A 27,060-nucleotide genomic window follows, 5' to 3' on the forward strand; every position below is an offset into this window, starting at 1 on the left:
GCCCTGGTGCTTCTTTTATAGCCACCAGATAGGGTGTTAGGAGACAAACCCAAGCTGCAACCCTCCCTCCAAAGATTCTCCTCCCTCAGGGTGAGGCCAATTATGATGACATTCCTTACACACGGAGCTGGCTGCACATCTCAAGGGCTAAGGCTTGGGTTTTTCTTTTAATTAAATGAAGGGGATGATTCAGATTGTGTTTTTCTTCGGGCTATAGTTCTGAAGCCCGGGCTTTACTTTTCTGACAATCCAGAAAGGAAAAACAAAGCAGGTTGAACCGCGCCCATTTACCCACTCACAGCAGGCAGCTATGTGCAGAAACATTGCTTTTCCCCAGATGGAGTTTGATTTAAGAAACATCCAGCTTTCAATGGAAAAGTGCAGGTCGCACAGAAATACTCATGTCACCATTATTTCTTCTTTCTCTCTATATTCTTTTTCCCAGCACAAATTTGGAATTGAATTTTCCATGTTTTTATTCCCGTTCCTTGCTCAGAATTTGTATTTAAATGTTGGCATCTGAATTTCTGTTACAAAAAGGACACAACTGCGGCTCTGTGTGTGGAATGGGCGGCATCCCCTATGGGAGACGGGCACGTTTAATGCATTTACTAAGGCTTGTGCAATGGGTGAGAAGGGCAATAGGAGAATGGAGTTGTTCCATTAAGAGCGCAGGAGGATGAAGCTTTGCATGGAGGTGTTCAGTGTGGGGCTGATGTGTGCACAGTGATCTGCACTGCGGAGTGGGTAACGACTGGAAGGTTTGGGAGCCACTGACAAAGTGTTGTTCGTCTTCCATGCAAAGCGAGTCTCCAATGCAGTGCATTTCAGTTCTGACTGTTGGTGAGTGGCACTGGGAGGCCATTCATTGCTAACCCAGCTTCTGACCCGCACTGTGAGCTCATGAGAAACCGCGGCTGGGGGATGCCCAGCAGCATGACCTGCTCGCTCAGTGCTCAGGGTGTGTCAGCGGGGACAATGGCTGTGTGAGGAGTGTGGCAAGAGGGGATTTTGTGGGCAGAACGCAGCTCTCTGCCCATAGGGTGGCAGCTGGGGTGAAGGAGGGGTGCAGCTTCTGCTGTGACAAGGGGTGAGAACATGGGGGGGACATGGGGGGTTTGAGGTGTGGTTGTGCCCCAGGCACCTCCTCACAGCAGAGAGCAGCCTTGGTGTGGGGGCTGCTCTTAGGCTCAATAGGCACCAAAAATCTAGCAGTGATACACAGCCTGGGTGCCCTGTGAGCCTGTCCACTCGTACTGCAGCTGAGTGGCAAAGGCAGGTTATTTCATTGCTGTGGAAACATGTTTCAAACAGAGCTTGGACCTTTGCCATAGCACTTCAGTTTTGCTTTGGGGCAGATTAATAGTTGTGTGCAGCTGCCAAATGTGCGTATCTGTGAGAGGCAGAACCTCAGGGACAAGTTGGGGCAAACTCTCCCAAAGACAAAGAAGTTTCTTTAAGCCCCCTGTCATGGCAGTGTGCAGGAGTGATGGATGGAGCGATCCTGCAGTAGGCAAGATCAGATTCCAGTTAGAATGTAAGAAACACACACACACAAACCAGCAAAACCACCATCAGCTGTATCAGGGTCCTGCTCAGCCCCGTCCTGCCCTCCCCTCCATGTTTTTGCTGATTTGTACTTCTCAGGACTGTCTTTTTTTTTGCTGTCAGTTCTTCATGTCATAGTCAGGCTGCTGTCAAACACTATAGAGCTGGATTTCCAGGGGCTAAGCTGGGACTTGTGTGTCAGGACGTGACAGATGCTGCTGCTGGGTCAGCTGAGTCAGTGCAGAGCCAAGCCCAGCTCCAGCCCCTTCACCTGGAGAGGATTACCCAGCCCTGACAGAGCAGATCTGCAGCTCTGTGCTGCTCCTCACTGTGCAAACACTTCATTAATCTGGGAGGACCTACAAAAAAGAATGAAAGAATGTATTCCCTCCCAGGACTGAGGAGAGAAGTGATGGAGGGTTTGTTGCTCTGTCCCAGAGGAGCCGAGTGCCCCTGGTGAGGAATGGGGCTGGAGGCCTGGACTACAGCCCTGGTTTTCTTTTGACACAAGCCTAAAGATGTTTCCTTGGCTGTAAGCTTCTGGAGTGACGGCTGGGAGTGAAATAACTGATTTCTGATGGCCTGAAGTAAGCATCCATTGGGTGCACAGCCACTGCAGGGCATCTCCCCCAGGAGGGCTGTGCTGGGGCAGCGGCTGCGTCTTGCTGTGGCTTCATCCCTGCTTCAGCAGCGACTGCACAGTGACCAAACAGGGGCTGAGGTTGCAAGATCATCTTTATTGGAGTAGATACAGCATTTCAGAACAAGAAAGAGACAATTAAAAACCCAACCTAGTCTACAAATTAATCACTGCTAAATGAACCAATCTACTTCAACTTTGTGTAGGCGAGGATTTTCTGTGCAGTTAATTTCCAGCAGTTTCGTGTGATTCCTCTGCATTTTAATTCCTTTTTTCCCTCCTCATCTTGAAGATGACATTTATGGGACTTTCAGTGCTATTTTCCATCTGTCAGCTTGTCTCTTTTGTCTGCAAAATACGGAGAAAAAGAAACAACAGTTACTTAACCAGAACACATAAGACCATTCAGCTTAGATTGTGTCTCATCTGCCATTCCCTGCTCTCAGAAGTTTTGTTCTTCATAGCATTGATTGAATCATGCATCACTTTTACAATACAGCTGACCTTTACAAGCCAGTCATAGTTGCATGTTGGTACAATGGCCCTGAGCTGGCAGGCTGCAATTGCTCGTATCCTTCCACCTGGGGGAATGATTTGTGTGTTTTACAGGGGCAAAGTCTGACATTTTTTCCTGATGTCTAATAGCTTTTGATGTGTCAAACTTGTTGAATTCTGGCCAGAGCCATCACTGTGACTTTTCCTGTGGCACAGATCAGTGCAGCAGCTCAGTCTGAAATGGACGGAATTGCCTTCATGTGTCTGTTCATCTTTTTAGAAATGAGAACTTAATTTGTTACTAAAGGTTTCTTAGAGGAGAAAATGTCCTTACCGGGAGATCCAGAAAGGGAGCCAAACAACCTGCAAGCAAAGAGAGGAGAGCTGAAAGGAGAGGTAACACATTGCATGCTGTGTGAGGCACAGATGTACAACAGCGGATTGTCTCATCGTTTTGTATATGGCCAGAAAACAAGATTCATGTTCATTTCCTTGGTCTCCCTTCCATCCCAGGAGAAGGAATCGTTATAGGAAATGTCTTTGTAAGCTACAGCAGTGAAAGAAACAGTGGGGAGAGATAATTTCTCTCCTGACAAAAACAGCTTGTTAAAACCTTTAGAAACCCAGCAGTATTTGAAGCTGTGTTTCCTGCCATGCTGTGGCACACGAGCACCGCGCTGTGGTCACGCAGCATGAGGCGAATCACAATGGCTTTGTGCTGCAAGCAGTTACTTACTGGGTCTCCTGGCCCTCCAGGAGCTGCCGGTAAGTCGCGATCTCCTGCTCCAGACGGGTCTTGATATCCATGAGCATCTTGTATTCGTTGTTCTGGCGCTCCATATCAGCTCGGAGCTCCGCCAGCTGCAGCTCAATGCTGCCAATCATGTCCTGAATCTGCGCCAGCTGTGCTCCGTAACGCCCTTCAGTGTCTGCCAGGCTGCTCTCCAGTGCACCTTTCTGCGGGCACAGTGGGAGGGAAGGGATGCTGAGCTGCTTGCAGGAGGGACAGTACAGATGTATTTTGGGGTATCTGCGTTGATGCAGTGCGAATTTTCACATACCATGCTGAGCTGGGACTGCAGCTCTATTTCCAGCCCTTGGAGGGTGCGTCTCAGGTCAGTGACTTCGGACTTGCTGCTCTGCAGTTGTTCGGTATTGACGGCAACCTCACGGTTCAGCTCTTCGGTCTGAAAAAGGGAAAACGCCACAGGAGACACGTAGGGCCACTGAGTGGAGCTCATAAGGCTTTCACTTTGGTGTTCTGTGAGTTACAGAGTCACTTGGTTTCCTTTCTGATTTAAAAATTAGCATTTATTTAGAATGAAGCTTTTGATACCTTACTGTGGAACCAGGCCTCAGCGTCCTTCCTGTTCTTCTCCGCCATGTGTTCATACTGGTCTCTCATATCGGCCAGGATCTTGGACAGGTCAATGCCTGGAGCAGAGTCCACTTCCACACTGACTTGCCCGGCTACCTGTCCTCCCAGGGCACTCATTTCCTATTTTGTCATAACAGAGGAAGACAAAAGAGGGCACAGTTGTGGATGAGATTATTATGAACCATCCTTCCTTTCTGCAAGGCTCTAAACGACTGCACTGGGAAACTGGCAGAGCCCATGGCAATCCTGGGGCACTCCACACAGTGCTTTTTCTTTACCTCCTCGTGGTTCTTCTTCAGGTAGGCCAGCTCCTCCTTCAGGTTCTCAATCTGCAGCTCCAGGTCGGTCCTCGCCAGCGTCAGCTCATCCAGCACCCTGCGCAGCCCGTTGATGTCGGCCTCCACGCCCATGCGAAGAGCTTGCTCAGTTTCAAACCTTGAAAAAGCAAAACAGAACTCTTCAGGCTAATGTGAAATGTGTTATTTGTTAGAGGTGTGTCTGGCACCATAGGAACTATAATATAGCAAATGTTGTCCAACATGAAACTTTTCTACTCGTATTTTACATGGTGGAACATTTTTTCTAGTATAGATGATGTTTTCAGCAGTGCATAAAGGGCTGAGCTGCAATGACAGGATCAAAGTCGTGTTAATACAGAGATTTTACATGCGTTCCTTTGCTTTTTCACAGCCGCTGCCCTTTGCCTCAATAGGGATTTTTGTCTCCTTGTCAGAATTTACTCACTTGGTCTTGAAGTCGTCAGCAGCCAGTCTGGCGTTGTCAATCTGCAGGACAACCTTGGAGTTGTCGATAGTGGCAGCAAGGATCTGCAATCAGCGAGAGTTCATTGCTGAGGTGGAAACAGCTCTGTTCTTTCTTATGCTAAAGGTGGAGGAGTTATGATTATATTTCACCCATAGCTCTACTAAAGATGAGTGCATTTTGTTTGGTGTCAGTAGGAAAATATCAGGTTATCTGTAGCAAATACACAGCACAGACTGATCACAGCACTTCTGCCACTGCTGTCAGCTATGGGTCGGTCCCCTTACTTCTGTCCTATAAAGGGCTTAAAGCTGGAATCCCCTCTCGCAGAGGGAGAGGCCTTGGCTGGGCTGGTGGGTAGGAGCTGCTGTAGGTGTGAGGCACAACCAGTGCTTCCTGGAGAAAAGCAAAGGACGCAAAGTGCAGTTCTGGGCAGAACTGGTTCTGTCTGTGTGTTTTCTTAGCAGGGCAGTGACTGCAAGGACTGTATGATTGCAAAATAAATGGCATGTTTGTGTGTTGCCAGCAGTCTCAGTTCAAACTGCATTGGTAAAGTTCTGAGCACATTATTTTCCCTAAAATGAACGATTTGGTGTTTTCTGACTCTGATAATTAATCATGAAAAGCCGTGAAGGAAATGTTCCTTAGCAGCAATCCCTTCAAAGAAGCGCGTCTTTTTTGCCTGCCACTTCCAAACTTAACGCTTCAAATCATAGATGAATTCATACTGCACATTTCTTTCCCTGCCCTGACCAAGGAGTGAGTTTTCATTTCATCTCCCTCCTTTTCACAGACTGCGCTGCCCTCCGGCTCCTTTCCTAGGGAGGTTTTCTGTTTGGATTACGCTTCATTCCTGGGTGCTTTATAGTAAATACAACCACTTACCTGGTCTCGGAGGTCTTCAATAACCTTGTAATAAGGGCTGTAGTCTCGGGCAGGGCCTGGTCCTTGTTTTAGGTACCACTCACGGATTTTAGTTTCAAGATCTGAGTTGGCTTCTTCCAGTGCACGCACTTTGTCCAGGTAGGACGCGAGGCGATCATTCAGGTTTTGCATCGTTGTCTTTTCATTCCCTGAGAGGAGACCATCACCAGAGCCCAGACCGCCCCCATAGCCACCACCGAAGCCTGCACTAAAGCTGCTGCTGAAGGAACCTCCATATCCACCGCCCAGGCCGCTTCCTAGGCCAGAAGAGACAAATCGAGCGGAGGAGACCGACACACCCCTGCCACCGGATCCCCCGTGGATGCTCGGAGCCCTGAAGGAGCCGCCACCCAAACGGAGCGAGCGGCCGCCGGGTCCCCCTGCCACCGAGGAGGTGGTTTGTCTGAAGCTGTAAGTCGCCATAGGGAGAAATGCCAAGGGCCTGAAGTGAGCTGCGGTTTGTGATCCCGAAGCAGGAATGTGTGCTTCTTTCTCCCACCCCACCTCTTTTATGCCTGTGACAATGGGAGTTGTCTGCAGAATGTGTTATCTGAGACCCGTGGAATTTATCGGCCGTAAGTCCTCTGCCAACACAGGAATTCCTCCCATTGGTCAGTTGCTGAGAAGTGAGCTGGGTTTCATTCCCAAATACCTTCACGCAAGGAGCTGATTCCCTTCCCCTGGGCTGTTGAGGAAGAAGGTGGGATTGAGGGGAGGTGTTGCTCTGCTGATGGAACGGCCACAGCCCCACTGCAGCCTGTGCTGCATCCCCAGCGCAGTCACACAGCAACTTGCTTCTGCAGCCTCAGGGGACTTAAAACACGGAGTGATTAGATCGCTTACTGTGGGCTGATAACGGAGCCTGGAAGGAGCCCACATGGTGAAAAGCTGCATGGACATTAGCACAGCACAGTCCTACCAGTTGTTTTCTTTCTTTCCCTCAGGAAAAATCCCTCCTTCAGAAGGAACAGTTTCTTTGCTGGGCAGCCTTCCCGGGCAGGGGGATCCATGGATCCCCTGGTGATGTTGGAGAGGAATTTGGTCAGTGCCCTCAGTGATGTGGGATGGTGGTTCCTTAGCCCTGAGGTGCTCTGGAGGTTGGACTGGGGCCTTGAGCTGATGAACCCACTGAACTGTTCTGTTCTGTTACAGATCTTGTTTGTTTCTTTGATCTCATTTCCTTTTGGGCCAGCAGTTCAAGGGAGGATCTGACAGAATGTGCTGTGTGTGGAGTCCATTTTTGCACAGAACAAGGATCTTTTTCTAGGAACTGTTGCTGCGTTTGTAGCAGACAGACATTAAACTTCCCTGAGTGTCACCTGCGGAGTCAGCAGCAGCAGGAACAAAGGCCTGATTATACCTTCAGTACTTTTGTTACTACCAAAGAGGGAAGTAAACAGTAGAAACACAATCACGTTGTTTTCTGGGCTCTGAGAGTAATGAAAATGTTGTTTCTCCAGCGTTTAAGTCCAATTCTCCAAGGTGAATTTTCAAAAGCAATGGTGCTTTTATCACTGCAGGCTCCTCCATCAGCATCCCCAGCAGTGAGCGGCTCTTGCATCTCTTCTGCTTTCTCTTTCTTTACCCACCACCCCTTCATCCCTGCAAACCTCCAGGGCTCTGCAGCAGATGCTGCTGTAAGGACGGACACAATGAGCAGCTGTGGCAGCAGCTGGGGCAGGGCAGAGCTCTGCATCCTGCAGGTGCTTCCATAGAGCTCTGGGAGCGCCAGGTGTGGGCTGTGTTTGACCGAGCATTGAGTTCAGTACCAAGACAATGAATGAGAGATAAGGCAACTGAAATGTGCACAAGCATGAGGGCATGTCTGCTCTTTTTTCACCCGTAAAAATGCGCTATGCACACATCAGTGCTTTACCCACTTGGTCCAGAGAGAGAAGTCAAACTGCAGGGCAAATACAGGGAGTGTTAGAGAATAAACACACGGGATGGAAGTTGGCCAAGGAGCTGGTGCAGCAGCCCCATGGATCAGCCTGAGAGCAGCCTTCCAACCAACCACTGATGTTCAAGCTTTGTAACATCTTACATATAGATGGATATGTCCTTTTTTCCCATTTATGTATCATTTTCAGCTCTAATTGATGAGATTGCTTTGCCAGTTAACTAGAATTTAGTCATTTTTATCAAATATACTTCATTGTGAACGTGTGGCCTTGAGGCTGACTCGTGTACTGCTTGCTTTTCTATGTGGGTGATCTGTATCCTCACATGGGAGGGAGTCGTATCCCATGGAGTAATTGCAGGCTTTTCTGCGCCTGATGGTGCGGCTGCATCAGAACAGAGCTGTGCAGTGACTCAGGCACAGGGTTTATCACCAGGTACGTGCAGTTTGGGTGCTGTCCCTATTAACTCTGGTTCTGCAGCCCCGGGACATGACAGCTGGGTTTCAGAGGCTGCTGCATTCACACAACTATCCCTCTTGCCCAGTAACAACGTGCAGCCTGCCCTGAGGCAGAGCACAGCCCCTTCTGTGGATCTGAATGCTTTATTCAGCCCTGGGTGGGGGAATGCTGCCCAGCAGGTTCCAGCTCCATCAGGAGCACTGACAGCACTGGGAAGCTGTCTGCATGCGGGCAGAAGGGACGGACAGAGTGGTGTTAACACACTGAAATGCTGGAAAGGCCTTCAGTGTGGTGAAGTATTTACTGGAGGAAGAAGGTGCTGTTACCATTGTGTGCAGGCCTTTGTTTCTCCCACTACCCTGATCTTAACTGGCTGTACAGTCAGCTCTTCCTGCCGCAAACAGGAGGGTGGGACAGCCCAGGAATGGCCTCTATCTGCACTTTATCACAGATAAGTGTGTCATGGCAGGGGGAGCAGCCTGCTGAGGCTCATGCTGAGCCCTGCGTTTGCTTTTATCTGTTTGCTGCCGCTCTGTGCAATGTAAATGTTTTTACAGGGAATTTTTATGAACTTTGATGTAAACCAGTTTTATTGCCCTTGAGTAACTCTGGCACGTACCTCATTCTCACCCGCTGCTGTTGCAGCTCAGTGCTTGCATTGCCAGTGCTGCTCCCACCCGAGCAGCCCCTGCAGGCTTTAACCTTCCTGACTCTTTTGTACCCACATTTTCTAACTTTATGTCCTCTGATTATGGAAGCTGTGCTGCCCTGCATTTCAACCCCTTTAATTCAAACACACACTTTTCTTCTATTTTTTCCTTGGAATGCCCCTGTGGGAAGTGCCAAACCCAATGAGATCCCACCTGCCGCCGGTGCTGCTGTGGCTGTGCTGGTTGGGGTGCAGCTCTCACCTTCCCCTCATCAATCATTTTTAGGGCCTTTTTCCCAGATGCTCGCTCAGCTCACATTGCTGCACAGTGCGCCAAGAGATTCCGAGATAGGAATGTTTGCATGCTGCAGCGGCAGGTCCAGGCACAGACAAGCACATCTGCTGGTGTTTAAAGAGGACAGATAAGAGCAGAGAGCGATTCTGTTACCTCCTCAACCCTCTGTCTTTTGTAAAGGAGAGGGAATGTGGTTTGGTGAAGGGAAATGTACGTGCCTAAAGGTTGGCTTGGCTGGGACCCCCGGCCCTGGCACGTGAATGACGATTTTTATATTCATGCTTAAATTTGATGGTTTCTGTTGCTGGTTTTCTACATGTAGGTTTGTCTCAGTCTCACCCCACACAAAAGCAAGATAATCTTGCAGTAGATTCATTTGGCTTTTAATCCTCTCTCAGTGGAACACTGAGGTCTGTGTTGGCCATCTCAGTGTGTAGGGCAGCCCAGCATCACCGAATGAAGCCAATGAAAGTTGCTGGTGAATGTCTTCCCATTGCTTTCCAACAGATTCAGCTTTAATAACCAATAAAACCCATCAGACCCCAGTTACCGGCCGTGGGTTGTGTGGGAAGGAGCTTTAGTTTCTGGCAGCAGAGCAGCACGGAGCTGCAGGGCAGAGCTGTGCTGGGAGCAGCAGTGTTGGAGGGCCGGGTGCTCAGCAGGGCTGAACCTTTGATCAGCTGCCAGCAGAAAGGTGTTCCCTGCAGCCAGCACTGGCAGCGCGCCGCTGAGCGTGGGCTGGAGCAGCGCTGCGAGGAGCAATGGCAGCGTGCACTGATGGCTCTGCAGGCACCGTGCAGCTCCTCGGCACAGTCAGATGTCAGTACAGCAGCTGCTGCTTGCGATCATTTCCTTCCATCTGTTTTTTCATCAAAGTGGGAGTGAATGAGAGATTGATTTCCTTTGTAAGCGCCCCAGCAAGTGCAGACGGGGTGGGGGGGGTCAGTGCAGCATCACTGCGCCCTGACAGCTGTCCTGCAGTGCGGGACCATCCTCAGACCTTCCTGAACCTCCATAGTGTGCAGGCGGGGATGGTCAATTACCAGCACCGAGGGACCCGCACAACCCAGGGCTGTAACGCGGACTGTGGCTGCCTTTGTCACGCTGTACCTCCACGTGCCCCCTGCAGGTCGGCTGATCGAGCACAGCCCTCCCCGGCATCACTCAGCAGGGAAAGGCGTTCAGCCATCCTTTCTTGTTCCCATAGGTGTCACTCTCGAGTTTAATATGAGCCTGGGCAGGCAGTCCTTCCCTTAGAGCATCCACGTCGCCCAATGAAATAGGATACACAGTTTTCTTTGGGGCCATATTAAAGAACGTCCCCATACTGTGAATACATATCTCGTTTCTTTCACATAGCACTGAGTATTTGCACAACCTCAGTACACTAAATAATCTACTGCACACAGGTTCTTTTTGCACTGCAGAAAAGTGAAGTTTTATTAGAGGCACTGTGGCCAGCAGAAAGCAGAGCACTGGTGGCACTGCAGTGATTGCACTGTGAAGAACAATGCAAAGGAGGAAACAGAAAACGTTGGGAGTCCTGGCAGGGATTCATCGTCCTGCATGACAACACGTGCAGATGGAGCTGTGCACCAGGCACACAGCGTGAGCTGCTGGTCATCCCTGCACCTGGGGCTGTAGGTGGATCAGAGAAGACCAGAGCATCGGTGGTACCTCAGCACACTCTTGTCTGCCCTGTGGGAGGAGATAAGAAACAATTACTGTTTAGTGAGGACATCAGGAGTCTGCTGACTTTACAGCTTTATCCATTATTTAGGTGTCCATCCAGGTTAGCAAGAGTGTGGACAAAAAGCAAGCCAGTTTCTGCAGCTGGAGTTATGGCACTCTGAATGTAAGAGATTCAATTGTGAGTGGTTTAATCCCTTTTGTAATTGTGAATGTGGAAGCCACAGCACAATGTTTCATGGTGACCAGCAAATGGTGGTGAAGTACAAAAGGTGAAAGCTGTGAAACAATGAAGATCCTTTTTGGAAGCTGTTCTTACCTGACTTGTCTCCGCCAGATTGTCCGTGAGAATAGGAAGTGGAAGAATAGGAGTGGGAGGTTCGTCCTCCTCCTTGGGGCATCCTGTTAGGGAAGGGAGCTGTGATCAGGAGGATGAGAACTGAACTCCCAACCAGACACACTGACACGGTGTGCAGTCAGTGACACAGTGGGATTCCTCCTAGATCTTACAAATATTTCTTGTTATCTTTTTATTTCAGCCAGATGCTGTGAAAAAAAGCTTACATCTGGAGTTCAAACAGGCTGATAAAACACTGCGCTCTGTGTATGCCTTATTAATGAACAGAATACATACGCAAGGTCTTGCTGTCCTTCATTGAGCAGTGCCCGGTACTGAGCAATCTCCTGCTCCAGGCGGGTCTTGATGCCCAGCAGCATCTTGTACTCCTGGCTCTGCCCCTCCATCTCACAGCGGATGTTGGCCAGCTCCTCCTCTACGGCGTTGATCTGCCCTTGGATCTGTTGCAGCAGGCAGCCATAGCGAGATTCCGTCTCAGCCAAGGAGTTTTCCAGTGAGTTTTTCTGTGGATGGAAGGCAGGAGGTTGGGAGTAGAGCTGTGACCCTGGGAGGAGTTTCCCACCCCGAGGAGCCCAGGGCCCCCAGCGGTGCCGCCCCACGTACCGTGCTGAGCTGCGCCTGCAGCTCGATCTCCAGGTTCTGCATCTCACGCTTCAGCTCGGTGAGCTGGTGGCTGCTGGTCTGGATGTCCTGGCTGCTGGAGGTGACCTGCCGATTGACTTCTTCGATCTGTGGAGCAAAGCAGAGCTTTGTGAGCGGGGCAGATCTGCTGCCTGAGAACCAGGGCGGGCAGAGAGCTGCGTTCTGCCGTGGGAGGAGGCCGCGCTGCGGGCACTGAGACGTACCTTGACTTCATACCACTGCTCAACCTCCCTGCGGTTCTTCTCGATGATCTGCTCATACTCATTTCTCAGGTCATTGAGAACCTTTGTCAGGTCTTGTCCGGGAGCAGCATTGACCTCCACGCTCACATCGCCTCCAGTCTGAGACTGCAGCTGTCGTAACTCCTGCAGGGTGTGAGGAGAGAAGGCAGGGCCACAGCTCAGTGCTGCTGTTGAGGGCAGCAGGGGAGGCAATACTGAGATCCCATGGTTATCTTTAGAATGTGAAGCACTGCCTGGAGCTTTTAAACTGGAACCTGAAGCGGATGCTACTCTGATAAGGATGTGCTGATGCTGAGAGACATTATTAAATGCTGCAGTTTAAACACTCCTGGCTACCAGCAGCTAAAAGTCTGTTTTGTTGGGTTTTTTTCCTTTTTGTCTTCAGCTTATAATCCAGTGTGGCTGATTAACTTTTTTGTTATCATTGTCATAAAGACATGTATTTTCTCAGCTGTCATGATTGCAATTCATTTCACACCTATACATATAATAGCCAGTCCAGACCTATGCTGCCAAGATAATTTCATAAGGTATATATGCAGTATTTGATCCTTTTGTTATTGCGTGAATAAGTTGATCATACCTCTTCATGGTTTCTCTTGAGGGCCATCAGCTCCTCCTTCAGGGACTCCAGCTCAGATTCCAGTGAGGAACGTGTGTAGGTCAGCTCATCCAGGAGGTTCCTCAGACCATTCACATCAGACTCCACGGTCTGACGGATGACAAGTTCATTCTCATACCTTTAACCACAGAAAAGAGAAGCATGAATTTCACTACAACCTGCAGGCATGGCCATTCTACATGGGAGGGTACATCATCTCCCAGGTTAACAAATCTAATAAAATTCATGGCAGGGAAGTCATGCACAGAGAGGTACTCACTTCATTCGGAAGTCATCGGCAGTCATCTTGCTGTTATCGATGTCCAGAAGCATCCTGTTGTTGTCCACAGTGGCAGAAATGATCTACAAAGGAAGAGGTTGGAGAGGAGTCAGTCAGTGTTCAAGGTGCAGGAGAAGAAGAAGGGAACCAAAGCTCTGAGAGGGCTTTGTTGCAAAACTCAGAGCTGTTTCCTGCTGTATGGCCGGGAATTCAGGAATGGACTGCGCTCCAAGTTTGCTTTTCAAGAAACTCAGGCTGTGCTGCTGTTTGTCAAATTGGAGATAGTTCTGAATGACTCCTGGGGACTGCATTTATCCCTTTTACTGCAATATGCTCCATCCTAGTCTGATTACTGGTGCAGGAGATGGAAGCGCATTGCGGGGCTGCCCTACCTGGTTTTGGAGCTGCTCGATGGTCTGGTAGTAGGAGCTGTAGTCCTTGGAGATGCTGGGAGCTTGTTTCCTGTACCACTCGCGGATGTGGAGCTCGAGCTGGGCGTTGTCCTCCTCCAGCCTTCGCACCTTGTCCAGGTAGGAGGCCAGGCGGTCGTTGAGGTTCTGCATGGTGATCTTCTCATTGCCGTTCAGCAGGATGTCCCCCCCGGTGCCGAAGCTTCCCGCAAAGCCGCCCCCAAAGCTTCCTCCCAGGCCCCCGCAGAAGCCCCCAGCCAGGCTGCTGGCGCTCATGCCCCCACCGTAGCCGATGCCACACGCTCCCCCTGCGGAGCTGCCCCCTCCTATGACGGAGGAGGCGTATCGCCGGCACGAGACCGAGGAGCTCCTGCCGCCCGCACCACCGCAGATGCCTCCCCCGCCTCCACTGCGGTACGAGGTGCTGGACGTCCTCTTGATGCTGCAGCTCATGGTGAGAGGTGGATGTCGTGCCCCGAAAGCAAAGCGTGCTGTAAGCTGGATGCAGAAGTGGAAGCGCTGCCTCCTGGCCTCGCTGGGGCCTCTTTATACCTCAGCGGGTGGGTGTCACCTCCAGGCAGTGCTGCTTCCCATGGGGTTTGCCAGCCACAGCGCTCATGCCAAAAGTGATGTGCTAAGGGGAATTTCTTTTGGGACCTGGGACAGCCCTCCCCATGGTATTGTGTTTGCTGTGCTGATTCACCCAAAGCACGCTCTATAATTTGGGGTGGGTGGCTGTGTGTTAGATTTTGTTTCAGATTGTTTGTTGCTGGCTACTTAATGAGTGAAACTTATTTTAATAGTTCCTCTTTGATCCTTGTCATTTTTTCATCCTGAGCAGTGGTGGTGGAAGCACTTTGTTACCGTTCTGTGAGTTTGGAGCTGGTGAAATATGAATTCACGTCCCTGAATTTTGCCTTTAGAACTGAGAGCAGCCGACATTTTTAGATTCAGCATCCCCGAGGTTTAGATGCTGCCCTACAGAGGAAGCTCATCATGGGCAGCGACTTCATGGTGTCTATTGGTAACTCTCACTATAAGAACTGCTGAAGAGGCGGCGTTGCTGCGTTCACCAAACTCTGGCATTATCCCCAGTTAATAATCCGATATCCTGCACAGAGCAGAGGACATGCAGGAATGTCGTTCTTTAAAGCTGTGTTTTTTAATTCATTTGTCTGTTTTTGAATGTTTGCTGGTTTTCAGACAGTTCTAAGCAGAAAGAGACGTGCAGAGTTTATTCTGTATCACGGGGTGTCTTGAGAGCAGGCAGGCAGGGGGTGCAGCTCTTTACCTCAGCAAACAGAAGGCTGAGGTGGTGTCTGCCTGCTCCTATGGAGGGAGATGCTGCTGCTATTTAAAATAAAGGTGATTCTGTTGTTCACAGGGAAGGATGTCATCTGGCTTAGAGTGTTGGAAATGAGGGAAAGCATTTTGCCCATGGGAGCATCGTGTTTTGGAAGGTGCCTCTGCTATGGGGGATTTGATGGAGAAGGAGGCAGCTGTGGGGTTGGCCTTGGTTCGTTCATGGGAGCCATTTTTCTTCATGTAAGGGAGACTCAGCTGTGACCCTTTTGATCCCCATTGCGTTCTGGCTTTGGTGCAGTGGCACAGTCACAGCATTTGTCAGAGAACAAGGATGGAGAAATCCTTCTTTGGAACTGGGATTTTGGCATTAAATCACTTCTGGAGAACAGACATTTTGAGACAAGAGTCTCTTTATGAGATAGAGAGACACTGATGGGAATCCATCTCCACCAGCTCTCCGTGTGGGTTTCATCGATGATCCTCCTTGCACGCAGCTTCGAGTTGTGGCTGGGGCAACATTCTGTCTCTTGGCCAAACCAGTTCTGGAGCCCACGAACTCACTGGTACGTGCTGAAATTGACTGCAGAGTCACAGAGCTGCTCACCCTCCTTCGGTACCACTACACACATTTCATAGATGTGATGAAGATAATTTAACACTTTGATCTTTGTAATTAGGATTGTTCGTTTTTTAGTAGCTCTCTAATTACCTGCACGTCAGAACCAGTTGCTTTGCATATCTGGGACTGAGTCATCATTATTAAAAAAGAAAAATGATTTTCTCACGGGGTGTGATTCCTTACTCATATTTTCCCCATTAGATTGTTGAAATGCTCTTTTATTCTTCCTTATGAGATGTTTATTGCTGATTGGCATTGATGCCAGAGGTGTTGATTTTATATCTGCTTCTCGGTATCGTTGCATCACAGCGTCTGACCCAACAATTCCAAACATTTCCCAACGCTGTAATTTCATACCATTGACAGGGACCTTTCCTATGTCTCTCTGTCCCTGTTTTCCTTCCTTCCATGCTGCTGAAGCCCCTTTTATTCCCTGCAGCTCTCTCCAGAATGATGTGCATCTTGCATCGCTCCTTGAGCAGCACTGGCTGTGATGCAGTAAGTGCCGGAGCATCCATTGGTAGGGGCAGCTCGTGGGCCCAGGGCAGCCCTGGTGCTGGCACTGCACCGTGTGCTGCTCCCTGCACAGCTCTGTGTGTTCCATCATTTCCATGGGGCAGCTCTTGCCCCACATCCCGGTGGAGGTCAGCGCCCACTGAGCCAGTGGCAACACGCAGAGGGTGGTTCCGGGCAGGACTCGGCGCTGATCTCATTCAGCTGCAGTGAGTGGCAGTTTTACGGGACGTCCACTCCTTTCAGCCTGAAGATTTTTCATAGCTTTGGTTTTCCAGGTGTAACTGGGGTCTGCCCTGTTTCACAACGTCCTCACACGCCCACAGACTGATCCCGAAGCAGGGAGACGTTCTGTGCTCCCTGAAGCTTTGGTCATTGCGATGCTTCTCTGCGCTGCCGGAGGTTTAGAGCTGAACACAACAGCCTTGCAGGGCTTATTTATACTCACTAAGTGGGGTTCGGGTCTCCATGGCCCTGCTGCCTCTGTCTTCATAAGGTGTTTTTGGCTGTGGTAAGTGCAGCTGAGACCTGAATGAATTCTAGCAGCCTTTGGAGAGGAAACTCATGTTTGCATTTGCTTTGCATCACTTTCTCTATTGTTAAAACCTTAAACGAGCCTTGTTTCTTTGGAACGGGGCTTTTCTTCATGCAAATTCCTGATGCTCGCCTGAAAAAAGTCAGTTTGGCAACGCAGCTTTTCCTGGTAGGCAAGAAGTATCTCCTCATTGCAGATATGTGAGCTGCAATTATGTTACTGTGATGGCCAAGCCCAGCCACAGTTACCAAAACAACACCTGGCCTAAATAACCCGCTGCTGAGTTACATGGCCTGAGAAAGCTTTTCTGTTTGTTACCCTATGGAAACAGTGTCTCGGCCTTCAGCCAAATGTTGGGGCTGGTGGAGGAGGGGGGAGCAGGATCTGCTCTTAATGGGCTGAAAGCTGCCTGACATCGGGGAGCTGAAGCACAGTTATGGATTGAAAAGGGGATCGCTGTGTCCTGCAGAAAGCAAACCTTGTATAAAGCAGCTGTTCCCGTATTTCCCTTTCATGCCCAGTTGTATTGAATACTTTTATCTTCTGAGAGAAACAGGAACATAAAATACTGCTCATGGGGGAAATGTGTCTCTGGTTCCTTGGGAGGTGCAGTGTCAGCCAGTTGGTGATACAGACAAAAAGGGCTTCTTGGCATTATATGAGTATTTAAGTGGGAATTTCTGCTGTAAAATGTCAGAATGTTTTTGCTGCAGGAAAATAATCGAAACAGGCGCGTTGCCTTGTCTGCAGTTCTGAGCAGAAGTCAGGAATCGGAATCGTAACTTTCTGCATAGTCAAAGGTGTGGAAATCCATAACGTCATGAAACCCTCGTGTACTGCAGTGAGTCACACCTTCCCTGGGAGCTGCACCTACAGTGAACCGAGTAAAGCCAGAGGTGAATGGATTCTGATGTGTCAGAGCAGTGGCAATGCACAGTTTGGTGCATCACGGTTACTTAATCTTCTGAGATCACCCATCGTTTTCCTTCTCTCCTTGGGCTCAGTGATGTCACCTGGGCACAGTGGCCATTTTCTTAGAGCAGAACTGTTTGTTCTTAGTGTATGTTACAGACTGTGGGGACTGCCTGTGTTTTGTTGGATGCCTTGATGATGTGTATGCAAAGTTTGTTAAATTAAATTCCTTACGCATTTTAATTTGCACCAAAGAAGTGAAGTTTTATTAATGACAGCATTTTCAGCAGAATTCAAGCTTTTAAACAAAGGTCCAGTAGACAAAGACAAGGGGAGTAAGGCCAGTATTGCAGAAGGGAAGGAAGGTGATGATGGATGCTGCATCGTATCGGCTGCGCTGCGGAAGCGTCGGGTTCTGTCTCTTGTTGTCCGTGGGTCAGTTCAGTGCATTTTGGAGGATGCTGACATCAATGCTGCTGCTCTAGCACACTCTTGACTGCCCTGTGTGAAACAGGAGGGAATCATTGACTGAAGGGGAAATTGATGTTTCAAGCTGAACTGAATTTTTTCACCTATCGTGGTTTGTGAGCAAGAGAACAGTGGGAGCAGCTCAGATGGCTGCAAGCAGAGCAGTGCAAGAAGCATATTATCAGAAGTGGGGCTTTTTAGTTATTCCGATTTTAATAAGTTTTAATCTTTAAAGCTATCGTGATGAAGTGGAATCTTACCTGACACTTCACCAGACTGGGACTGAGAGAAGGAACTCGAAGAATATGACTGGGAGGATTTTCCACCTCCTTGGAAAGCTCCTTGGGAGGAACTGTGAGAAGAGAGCAATTAACAGAGGAGGAGTTAATAACAGCCACCAGGTACTCGGTCAGAGAAGATGCTGCTGTAGCAGCACACACTGGAAGACTATGTAAGAATTACAGACTCAAAAGATTTCTTTTTATTCCCTTGCTCTTAATCTGCTATACATACGCAAGGTCTTGCTGTCCCTCGTGGAGCAGTGCCCGGTACTGAGCAATCTCCTGCTCCAGGCGGGTCTTGATGCCCAGCAGCATCTTGTACTCCTGGCTTTGCCCCTCCATCTCACAGCGGATGTTGGCCAGCTCCTCCTCTACAGCATTGATCTGCCCTTGGATCTGTTGCAGCAGGCAGCCATAGCGAGATTCCGTCTCAGCCAAGGAGTTTTCCAGCGAGTCTTTCTGTGGATGGAAGGCAGGAGGTTGGGAGTAGAGCTGTGACCCTGGGAGGAGTTTCCCACCCCGAGGAGCCCAGGGCCCCCAGCGGTGCCGCCCCACGTACCGTGCTGAGCTGCGCCTGCAGCTCGATCTCCAGGTTCTGCATCTCACGCTTCAGCTCGGTGAGCTGGTGGCTGCTGGTCTGGATGTCCTGGCTGCTGGAGGTGACCTGCCGATTGACTTCTTCGATCTGTGGAGCAAAGCAGAGCTTTGTGAGCGGGGCAGATCTGCTGCCTGAGAACCAGGGCGGGCAGAGAGCTGCGTTCTGCCGTGGGAGGAGGCCGCGCTGTGGGCACTGAGACGTACCTTGACTTCATACCACTGCTCAACCTCCCTGCGGTTCTTCTCGATGATCTGCTCATACTCATTTCTCAGGTCATTGAGAACCTTTGTCAGGTCTTCTCCGGGAGCAGCATTGACCTCCACGCTCACATCGCCTCCAGTCTGAGACTGCAGCTGTCGTAACTCCTGCAGGGTGTGAGGAGAGAAGGCAGGGCCACAGCTCAGTGCTGCTGTAGGTCACAGTAGGCAAACCAGTACTGAGGTGTGAGAGATTGGCCATCACATGGCATAAATCTGGTTTTTGATCTTTAATTTCAGGAACCATAGAATAACAGACAGTATCTTGAAAATCTCATAGATTAGTGGATCTTACCTCCTCATGGTTTCTCTTCAGAGCAATCAGCTCATCTTTCAAGGACTCCAGCTCAGATTCCAGAGAAGACCTAACCAGAGTCAGGTCATCCAGCATATTTCTCAAGCCATTAATATCAGACTCCACAGTTTGACGGATGACCAGTTCATTCTCATACCTTTACCACAGACAACAGAGAAAAACGAGATGATGACCACCAACAGCATGACTTTCCCATCACACTATCCCAATAAAACATGGAGGCTCAGTCACAGCACTTGGTGCAGTGCTTTGCCTGCTGAGTTTATGAACAGGATAAGACAGACACGCAGGATTCACAGAGTGGTACTCACTTCATTCGGAAGTCATCGGCAGTCATCTTGCTGTTATCGATGTCCAGAAGCATCCTGTTGTTGTCCACAGTGGCAGAAATGATCTACAAAGGAAGAGGTTGTAGAGGAGTCAGTCAGTGTTCAAGGTGCAGGAGAAGAAGAAGGGAACCAAAGCTCTGAGAGGGCTTTGTTGCAAAACTCAGAGCTGTTTCCTGCTGTATGGCCGGGAATTCAGGAATGGACTGCGCTCCAAGTTTGCTTTTCAAGAAACTCAGGTTGTGCTGCTGTTCATCAAATTGGAGATGGCTGTGCATGACTCCTGGGGACTGCATTTATCCCTGCAATATGCTCCGTCCTAGTCTGATTACTGCAATTTCTTGGAACTGCAATAAGATAGCTGTGAGGGAAGGCCTTGTTTCTTCTGTCTGATCTGTGTAGGAGTGTGCAAAACCAAAGGCAGTGCAGGTCTTGCCGTGCAGGTGTTTGGCTTTGTGGGATGGGAGCAGCTTGTAAAGTGTGGAACCCCCCCGTGGGGATTCAGGACGTGCTCCAGCATGCTTGGGCTGCAGGAGGCCCCATGGAGCCTCGGGCTGTGCCCCCAGAGCCCAGCCATTCCCTATGGGGCTGTGTGGGGCAGCTGAGCAGCCCTCAGGACAGCAGCAGGCAGTGCCCAGCAATCCCAGACCGTGGGGGCCGTGGGGAAGGAGGGAGAGCTTTGGGGCTGCGCTGGTGCGGGAGATGGAAGCGCATTACGGGGCTGCCCTACCTGGTTTTGGAGCTGCTCGATGGTCTGGTAGTAGGAGCTGTAGTCCTTGGAGATGCTGGGAGCTTGTTTCCTGTACCACTCGCGGATGTGGAGCTCGAGCTGGGCGTTGTCCTCCTCCAGCCTTCGCACCTTGTCCAGGTAGGAGGCCAGGCGGTCGTTGAGGTTCTGCATGGTGATCTTCTCATTGCCGTTCAGCAGGATGTCCCCCCCGGTGCCGAAGCTTCCCGCAAAGCCGCCCCCAAAGCTTCCTCCCAGGCCCCCGCAGAAGCCCCCAGCCAGGCTGCTGGCGCTCATGCCCCCACCGTAGCCGATGCCACACGCTCCCCCTGCGGAGCTGCCCCCTCCTATGACGGAGGAGGCGTATCGCCGGCACGAGACGGAGGAGCTCCTGCCGCCCGCACCACCGCAGATGCCTCCCCCGCCTCCGCTGCGGTACGAGGTGCTGGACGTCCTCTTGATGCTGCAGCTCATGGTGAGAGGTGGATGTCGTGCCCCGAAAGCAAAGCGTGCTGTAAGCTGGATGCAGAAGTGGAAGCGCTGCCTCCTGGCCTCGCTGGGGCCTCTTTATACCTCAGCGGGTGGGTGTCACCTCCAGGCAGTGCTGCTTCCCATGGGGTTTGCCAGCCACAGCACTAATGCCAAAAGTGATGTGCTAAGGGGAATTTTGTCATAGGAAAGTAATACTCATTACTGTTCTACTCAAGTATGCCTGTGTTGATTCACACATGCACTATAATTTCATGTGGGTGGCTCTTTGTTAGATATTTTGTTGGATAATATAATATCTCATAGCTTTTATTAATCTGACAGTATATCTCCAGTAATGGAAGTTAATGAAGGCTCCGCCTTGGTTGTCTGTCTGCCTTGGTCGTCCCTGTGGTGAAACTCGGCGTTCCAGTCTTTGCCTTCGTTCTGCAGCACACACTCTGGCCACTCTGCAGCCACCTCCAGGGGGCTCTTCATTCAGTATCGAGTTTGGAATTGACACTGACTATTATAAAATCCATTTTCATGTACTGGAATGCGTTATTCTTTTGGAATGCTGCGATTGGAGTTTTGCAGTGCCTGCCCCTCTGCTCCCCATGGGTTTCCCTGAGGACCACATGGCCTGAGCTGCTTCTGCTCTCAGTGCCTGGTGGGGCTGTGCCATGGACTGAGTATTTCAGTCAGCTCTGCAGAATTTGGGTGCTGGCTTCTCATTACAAGCAATGAAGCTCTGGGTTACGATCTATGTGGTTTAGCTGCACTCTGTCTTCTGAAGCATCACACGGAAATTCCTGAGATTCCTGACATGAGCACAGGGTTCTGCTCTGGGGAGCCCAGCACTGTGTGCTTCATTCCCATTGATCTCAGAGTTTGTTAGGATGGAGAAGTCATTTTTTCAGTCATGTCTCTGGAACTGGGCTTTATCCAGGGGGTGGGCTGTGGTATAACAAACCGGTTTTGTTGATGTGATCAAAATTGTCTCAATCACTGGAGACAGTTGAGCTGCAATTTGTTTGAAATAATGAATATGGAAAAGCAGGGAGCACATTCAGCTGGAGATGCAATGCAGCTCCTGCAGCACAGCCTGCGGGCGGTGGGTGCTGTGGTGGGTGGGCTGCGGGGCTGCCTCGGCGTCTGTGGTCAGCAGTGTCTGCAGGTAACGGCTGGATGTGGGTGGAAGAGTTTGTGGCAGCGTTCCTAGCAGTCAGATCTTCCTATAACTAAAAATAAGCACTGGTTACTTTCATGTGTTCTTCACTTGGCACAGGTAGAAGGCAAATACTGCTGTGAATACTAACTAGAAGGGAACTCCTCAAAGACCCCGTCAGTTATATTCCCCCTCTTTGTCTTTTTTCCTTCAGTTCAAAACCAGACCACATTTGTGCATTTCCAGTTTAAACTGATGAGTGCCAGGCAAGGATTTCTGACCCACAAAGTGAAACTTGGCCTTTGTTTCACAGTCCTGGTTCTGTGATGGTTCACATCTCCCTGTCAGGACCAGGAGGACACTCATTTGAGGCTGCTTCTATCAGCAGTGCTGCCATTCTGCAATCTGCTCTGACTGACACAGCTCAGCTGCACTACCAGGCGTTCCATTGAGAACAAAGGCACAGCAGAGGATGCTCCAAGATCATGATGTGCCCTGTGTGCTCAGAAACAGAGCCTGAACTCTACATTTCATTACCAGCACTTACAGTGTAACGTCAGCCCTTCCGCCTCGAGGCAGGTGTTGGCATGGCTTTATGCTTTAAGTGTTTACATTTGCAGAATGGAAAAAGAAATGGTAGACACGGGATTCTGGTTGCGTCAGACAGAAATGAAGTTTTATTAGAGATGTTTTTCTCATACAGAACGACCAAATAACAAACTGGATGAATCTGTAAAGCAAGCAGTTCAAGTGCAAGTGATTGAGCCCACAAAGCATTCAATGCGGAGGCAGCGCATGGCGTGCACAGCAGCTGGGCTGTCAGAGCGGCTCTGACGGACCCTTTGGGCAGAGCAGCAGCAGTGAGGAGCCGGTAGGAGCATCCCCTTCCTCAGGAGCCTGAGGAATAGTGGGGAGTTGGGCCGATTTGTCATTGACGGGTCTTGCACTGTAGAATCCTCAGTTCTTAGTCAAAGGATTTTCTTCCGTAACCTGTTTGGAGGTAAAGAAAGCATTAACTTCTTCAGTACCGGCAGCTGATTGCTGAGGCACCATATATGGCACCAAAGATGCTTGATTATGTGATAGATGACCACAAACTGTCCCAAAAGCATGATGTCCCAGAAAATGTCCCAAAGCATGCTTTTTTATCCTTGGTACTGTTTGCCCACAGGAGATGTTGGCACAGTGAACCAATTAGTAAGAATGGGACCCGTGAAGCTGTGCCCACGTAACAGTTCTCACCTTGGCTTTCACCACCGCCCCTGCATGACTGAGACTGGGAAGATGAAGAGTAGGAGTGGGAACTGCTGACGCCTCCTGAGGTCCTTCCTCCTCCTCCGCTTCCTCCTCCTCCAATGATGCAGCTTCCTCCACTTCCTCCTCCCATTCCTCCACTTCCCCCACCTATTCCTCCACTTCCTCCTCCCATTCCACCACACATGCTACCACTTCCTCCTCTTCCTCCTCCAGAGAAACCACCACCTCCTATTCTGCCGCCTCCTCCTCCCATTCCTCCTCCCATTCCTCCTCCCATTCCTCCTGATGGGATTCTGTGAAGAGAGAAAAAGACAAATAACAAGTCAGTCGGATGTGCTGTTGTTCTCAGAAGCACTGCGGACAAGGCTGCACTTCTCCTGTCTGTACTTCTCCTTTTTGGAACCTCTCACAGATCAAAAAGATGACTGAAATCTTGAATTTTTCTCCCTACAGCCCTTTTCAAGGTGATTTCCATCTGCCGGATTCCTGGCCTGTTCTGGCATTGGGTTAAAAGCGAGGCCACATTTGGGGGTTCCCTTCTCCAGCCCAAAGCTGAGAGGTCAGAATTTCTGCACTGATATTTTCTCAGGCCGTTTCTATTCTGATTAGATTTGCCAAGAAATTTATAGTACCTCAAAGCTGGGAGGTGACTGGTTAAAAAGGCTGATTAGCCCCATTTTAGTACAAAATCTGTTTTGCAAATCTAAACTGTTATTTTACAGTCTCTGTGACTAATTCTGCTTTTGCACGATGCTGTGTACATACACAAGGTCTTGCTGCCCTTCCTCCAGCAGTGACCGGTACTGAGCAATCTCCTGCTCCAGGCGGGTCTTGATGCCCAGCAGCATCTTGTACTCCTCGTTCTGGCTCTCCATCTCGCAGCGGATGCTGGCCAGCTCCTCCTCCAAGGGGCCAATCATGGCCTGGATCTGCTGCAGCTGCATGTTGTAGCGGCGTTCTGTGTCCTCCAGGTTGGACTGCAAAGAGTCGCCCTGCAAGTGGAAGAAGCAGTACAGAGTTTGTGGGAACGTGGCCAATTGGATTCGTGTCGGTGAGAAAATGGGAGATCTGCCCAAAACAGAGGGAAATGTGTTTTTGATAATACAATCCAGCACCCCGTTCTGTACACGCTTCTTGTAACCAACCTCCTTTCACTCTAAGGGCACTGCAGCCCATGTTACTTACCATGCTGATTAGCGACTGCAGCTCGATTTCCAGGCTCTGGTATTCACGTCTCAGCTCAGAGATCTGCTGGTTGCTGGATTGTATCTCCTGGCCACTTGTATGGACTTGTTGATTAACTTCTTCCATCTAAAAAATTGTCATACAAAACTGAGGTCTTTCTGGTTATAAGAAAACATTGTGGTGTTGTCATAAAAGCATTGAGAAAGCAATGAATATGTATAAGTAAAAATGCAATGTAGACTGTCTGTAAATGCCACTCTGTTCACCCACACCCAATCCCTGTGTCATTCACCTTGCTGCTGAAACACAGCAATTCCCATCCTCAAAATCACTTAGTAGTCCCTTGTATAATTCCTGGTAAGTTGCCTGTGCCCTTCTGGAAGGGAATTCTTTGTGAAAGATTGAGTGACACAAAAAATCTCATACATTACCTTGGTTTCATACCAGCTTTCCACCTCTCTTCGGTTGTTCTCAATAAGCCGCTCATATTCAGAACGCATTTCATTTAATTTTTCCATCAGATTGGTGCCAGGAGTAGCATTGACCTCAACATTGACATCACCGCCAGATTGTGTTTGCAGTCCTTTCATTTCCTATGAGAAACAAAAGAAAACAAAACTTGGAAAGGTTGAAGGTGAGGAGGAATGTTGTAGCTTCAAAAACAGGAAAAGGAAGGGGCTCAGATCCTCGCAGCACCCAAGTCTCATTACTGCCAGCAGAAGGAATGTGCAGGAGATTCTGAGAGTGATGGTTTTTCATTAGTTATTATTTTAAAGTGTAGGAAACTTACCTCTTCATGGTTCTTCTTAAGGTAGACCAGTTCCTCTCTCAGGGATTCAAACTGTGTCTCCAAGTCCGATCTGGACAGAGTCAGTTGATCCAAAAGTGGACGCAGTCCATTAATATCACTTGCCACGCTCTGGTGGAGGGTGTACTCAGTCTCATACCTAAACCACAGACAAGAAAGAAAGTAAAACTGCTGTAGAGCTCTCTTCTGTCTTCTCAGAATGTTGTCCTATAAGCAATACTCATCAACAACTTCTGTGAAGCAAAATACTAATGAAAAACACAAATTCCTGCTCACGATACTCTTCTCAACAACAGCCTTCTCTGCTGCTGGAGCCAAGACACTGCAGCATCTCCAAAGGTTGGCAGTACAAAGTCATGGTGGGAAGGGGACCAAAGACAATATGAGAGAAGGAAGAAAAGACTCACTTCAGTCTGAAGTCATCCACGGTCATCCTGGTGTTGTCAATGTCAAGAAGCATCCTGTTCAGGTCCACGTTTGCACCAACAATCTGCAAGGGAGAGGGCGGATGCTTGTCTGCCAGCTGTCTTTTCAGTCTGACACACAAACAGAGGGAAGAAATCCCTGTGCACATTCCAGAGCATCTCTGAGACAAGCTTGCCCAGTCAACAGAGGCTGCACAGAGAAGGGAGTTTATTGTTTCCAGCTAAAAGGGTGCCTTTCAGTAGAATCAGCACTGGTTTTTAGTCTATAGGTATCCATCAGAAGTGCTGTACTTTGTTGGAAAGAATAACAAAATAACCTCTCTGTACTTCCAAGACAATGGAACATTAGCTTTGCATTTGGCATCGGTATTAAAGTGGAACAGCTGAGAGCTGGAACGGGGCTGAATGCAGTGACCCTTATTAACTCACCCTATACATTCACAAACAGATTCCATTTAGATGCTCACTGCAAGCACAACACAAGCAAACAATGATTCTATCTCCTGTCCAGAAGAGTGAGAAGCAAACAAAGGCACAGCATTGAAGGGAGCCCTGGGCACCAAGTGGTGCTGCTGTGTCAGAGCACACACATCAAGCAGAGCAAATGGAAACAGGGTGTCAGGCTTTATCATCACAGCTGTCTGTGTCCTGGCTAACGTAGAAAAAGAAATATATTACCCTAAGTAGGAAAACTGTGCTGTAGTGAGCGTGAGGCCATTCTAATGAGACTCTGCCCAGAGTCTGCCAAATGACACCGTACCTGGTTCTGCAGTTCTTCAATTGTTCGGTAATATTGGCTGTAGTCCTTGGAACCAGTGGGACCTTGCTTTTGGTACCACTCCCTGATCAGGCGTTCAAGGTGAGCATTTTCTTCCTCCAAGCCTCTTACTTTATCCATGTAGGAGGCCAGGCGGTCATTGAGGTTCTGCATGGTCAGCTTTTCATTTGTGGAGAGCAGTGAAGAATCTTCACCAAACCCTGATCCACCAAAACCTCCTCCCCCGTAGCTGCCCCCACCAAAGCCACCGCTGCCCCCAAAGCTACTGAATCCTCCTCCGCTGTATCCACCAGAACCACCACCAAAGCTGCCCCCTCCATAACCACCTCCCATGCCCCCAAAGCCACCTCCACACGATCCATATCCTCCTCCCATACTTCCACCCATTCCTCCTCCATAGCTGCCTCCACTCATTCTACCGTAGCTACTGCGGCCAATCCTTCCGCAGCTGCCGCTGCTGAACCCCCCTCCATAGCTGCTCCTGGAGCCTCCTCCACCAAAGCTTCTCCCAGAGAAGCCCCCGCTCCCTCCAGAGGAGGTGTATTTCCTGGTGGACACTGAGGAGTATCCTCCAGACTTGCGGATGCCGCAGCTGCTGCCCCCTCCACCGCCACCACCGCTGCCGCATCCGCCACCGCTGCTGCTGATCCTGGTGGTGCTGGAGGAGGATTTGGTGCCACAGCTCATATTGGCAGCAGGCAGGAGTCTGACCACAATCCCGAGTTTAGGTGCACAGCCTGATAAGATTCAGGACTGTGAATTTTCATCCCCAGCGCTCTCTATTTATACTTTTGACAGTGGGTGTCGCCAGCAGGGAGTTCCCTTCTCCCGGGGCATTTAC

General features: G+C 49.7%; 4 protein-coding genes across 6 annotated transcripts; all 4 read right to left on the minus strand.

Moving 5' to 3' along the window:
* Positions 1-2,265: 2,265 nt before the first annotated feature.
* LOC107325235 (keratin, type I cytoskeletal 19) lies at positions 2,266-6,231 on the minus strand. The gene is made up of 8 exons (XM_015885893.3): positions 5,709-6,231; positions 4,806-4,888; positions 4,340-4,496; positions 4,020-4,181; positions 3,745-3,870; positions 3,420-3,640; positions 3,018-3,046; positions 2,266-2,536 (listed from the first exon to the last, which is right to left on the minus strand). Exons 1-8 carry the CDS (start codon positions 6,168-6,170, stop codon positions 2,505-2,507), a joined length of 1,272 nt encoding a protein of 423 aa, XP_015741379.2. The 5' UTR covers positions 6,171-6,231; the 3' UTR covers positions 2,266-2,504.
* Positions 6,232-10,464: 4,233 nt separating this feature from the next.
* Positions 10,465-13,788, minus strand: LOC107325076 (keratin, type I cytoskeletal 19-like). The gene is made up of 8 exons (XM_085532577.1): positions 13,256-13,788; positions 12,864-12,946; positions 12,566-12,722; positions 11,944-12,105; positions 11,702-11,827; positions 11,375-11,601; positions 11,060-11,142; positions 10,465-10,749 (listed from the first exon to the last, which is right to left on the minus strand). Exons 1-8 carry the CDS (start codon positions 13,724-13,726, stop codon positions 10,730-10,732), a joined length of 1,329 nt encoding a protein of 442 aa, XP_085388703.1. The 5' UTR covers positions 13,727-13,788; the 3' UTR covers positions 10,465-10,729.
* Positions 13,789-17,398: 3,610 nt separating this feature from the next.
* Positions 17,399-20,743, minus strand: LOC107325237 (keratin, type I cytoskeletal 19-like). The gene is made up of 8 exons (XM_085532576.1): positions 20,134-20,743; positions 19,389-19,471; positions 19,057-19,213; positions 18,708-18,869; positions 18,466-18,591; positions 18,139-18,365; positions 17,886-17,977; positions 17,399-17,658 (listed from the first exon to the last, which is right to left on the minus strand). The coding sequence occupies exons 1-8, from the start codon at positions 20,602-20,604 to the stop codon at positions 17,639-17,641; spliced, it is 1,338 nt and encodes a 445-aa protein (XP_085388702.1). The 5' UTR covers positions 20,605-20,743; the 3' UTR covers positions 17,399-17,638.
* A 1,671-nt stretch (positions 20,744-22,414) lies between these two features.
* LOC107325233 (keratin, type I cytoskeletal 19-like) lies at positions 22,415-27,039 on the minus strand. Of its 3 annotated transcripts, none has more exons than XR_014940837.1 (8): positions 26,202-27,039; positions 25,424-25,506; positions 24,999-25,155; positions 24,640-24,801; positions 24,209-24,334; positions 23,789-24,091; positions 23,009-23,316; positions 22,415-22,756 (listed from the first exon to the last, which is right to left on the minus strand). XR_014940837.1 is itself a non-coding variant. In XM_015885890.3 (8 exons), exons 1-8 carry the CDS (start codon positions 26,904-26,906, stop codon positions 22,731-22,733), a joined length of 1,794 nt encoding a protein of 597 aa, XP_015741376.2. In that variant the 5' UTR covers positions 26,907-27,039; the 3' UTR covers positions 22,415-22,730. The 3 variants fall into 3 exon arrangements, 2 of the variants coding, with proteins under 2 accessions (XP_015741376.2, XP_085388700.1); XM_015885890.3 differs by having other exon boundaries at positions 23,789-24,015; XM_085532574.1 differs by lacking the exons at positions 22,415-22,756; positions 23,009-23,316; positions 23,789-24,091 and having other exon boundaries at positions 24,237-24,366.
* Positions 27,040-27,060: the final 21 nt, after the last annotated feature.

This window comes from Coturnix japonica, unplaced genomic scaffold, assembly GCF_054131305.1.
Source record: "Coturnix japonica strain WE unplaced genomic scaffold, WE-NBRP24 Scf049, whole genome shotgun sequence".
In the NCBI taxonomy this organism is placed as follows: domain Eukaryota; kingdom Metazoa; phylum Chordata; class Aves; order Galliformes; family Phasianidae; genus Coturnix; species Coturnix japonica.

Coding starts and splice junctions, on each gene's coding strand:
- LOC107325237 (XM_085532576.1), bottom strand. CDS start 20,604: ATGAGCTGCAGCATCAAGAGGACGTCCAGCACCTCGTACCGCAGCGGA. Junction 19,472..20,133: donor TCGAGCAGCTCCAAAACCAG/GTAGGGCAGCCC, acceptor CTTCCTTTGTAG/ATCATTTCTGCCACTGTGGA. Junction 19,214..19,388: donor GCCGATGACTTCCGAATGAA/GTGAGTACCACT, acceptor TCTGTGGTAAAG/GTATGAGAATGAACTGGTCA.
- LOC107325235 (XM_015885893.3), bottom strand. CDS start 6,170: ATGGCGACTTACAGCTTCAGACAAACCACCTCCTCGGTGGCAGGGGGA. Junction 4,889..5,708: donor TTGAAGACCTCCGAGACCAG/GTAAGTGGTTGT, acceptor CGCTGATTGCAG/ATCCTTGCTGCCACTATCGA. Junction 3,047..3,419: donor CTGGAGGGCCAGGAGACCCA/GTAAGTAACTGC, acceptor CTTTGCTTGCAG/GTTGTTTGGCTCCCTTTCTG.
- LOC107325076 (XM_085532577.1), bottom strand. CDS start 13,726: ATGAGCTGCAGCATCAAGAGGACGTCCAGCACCTCGTACCGCAGTGGA. Junction 12,947..13,255: donor TCGAGCAGCTCCAAAACCAG/GTAGGGCAGCCC, acceptor CTTCCTTTGTAG/ATCATTTCTGCCACTGTGGA. Junction 11,828..11,943: donor AGCAGTGGTATGAAGTCAAG/GTACGTCTCAGT, acceptor TTTGCTCCACAG/ATCGAAGAAGTCAATCGGCA.
- LOC107325233 (XM_015885890.3), bottom strand. CDS start 26,906: ATGAGCTGTGGCACCAAATCCTCCTCCAGCACCACCAGGATCAGCAGC. Junction 25,507..26,201: donor TTGAAGAACTGCAGAACCAG/GTACGGTGTCAT, acceptor TCTCCCTTGCAG/ATTGTTGGTGCAAACGTGGA. Junction 24,335..24,639: donor AAAGCTGGTATGAAACCAAG/GTAATGTATGAG, acceptor ACAATTTTTTAG/ATGGAAGAAGTTAATCAACA.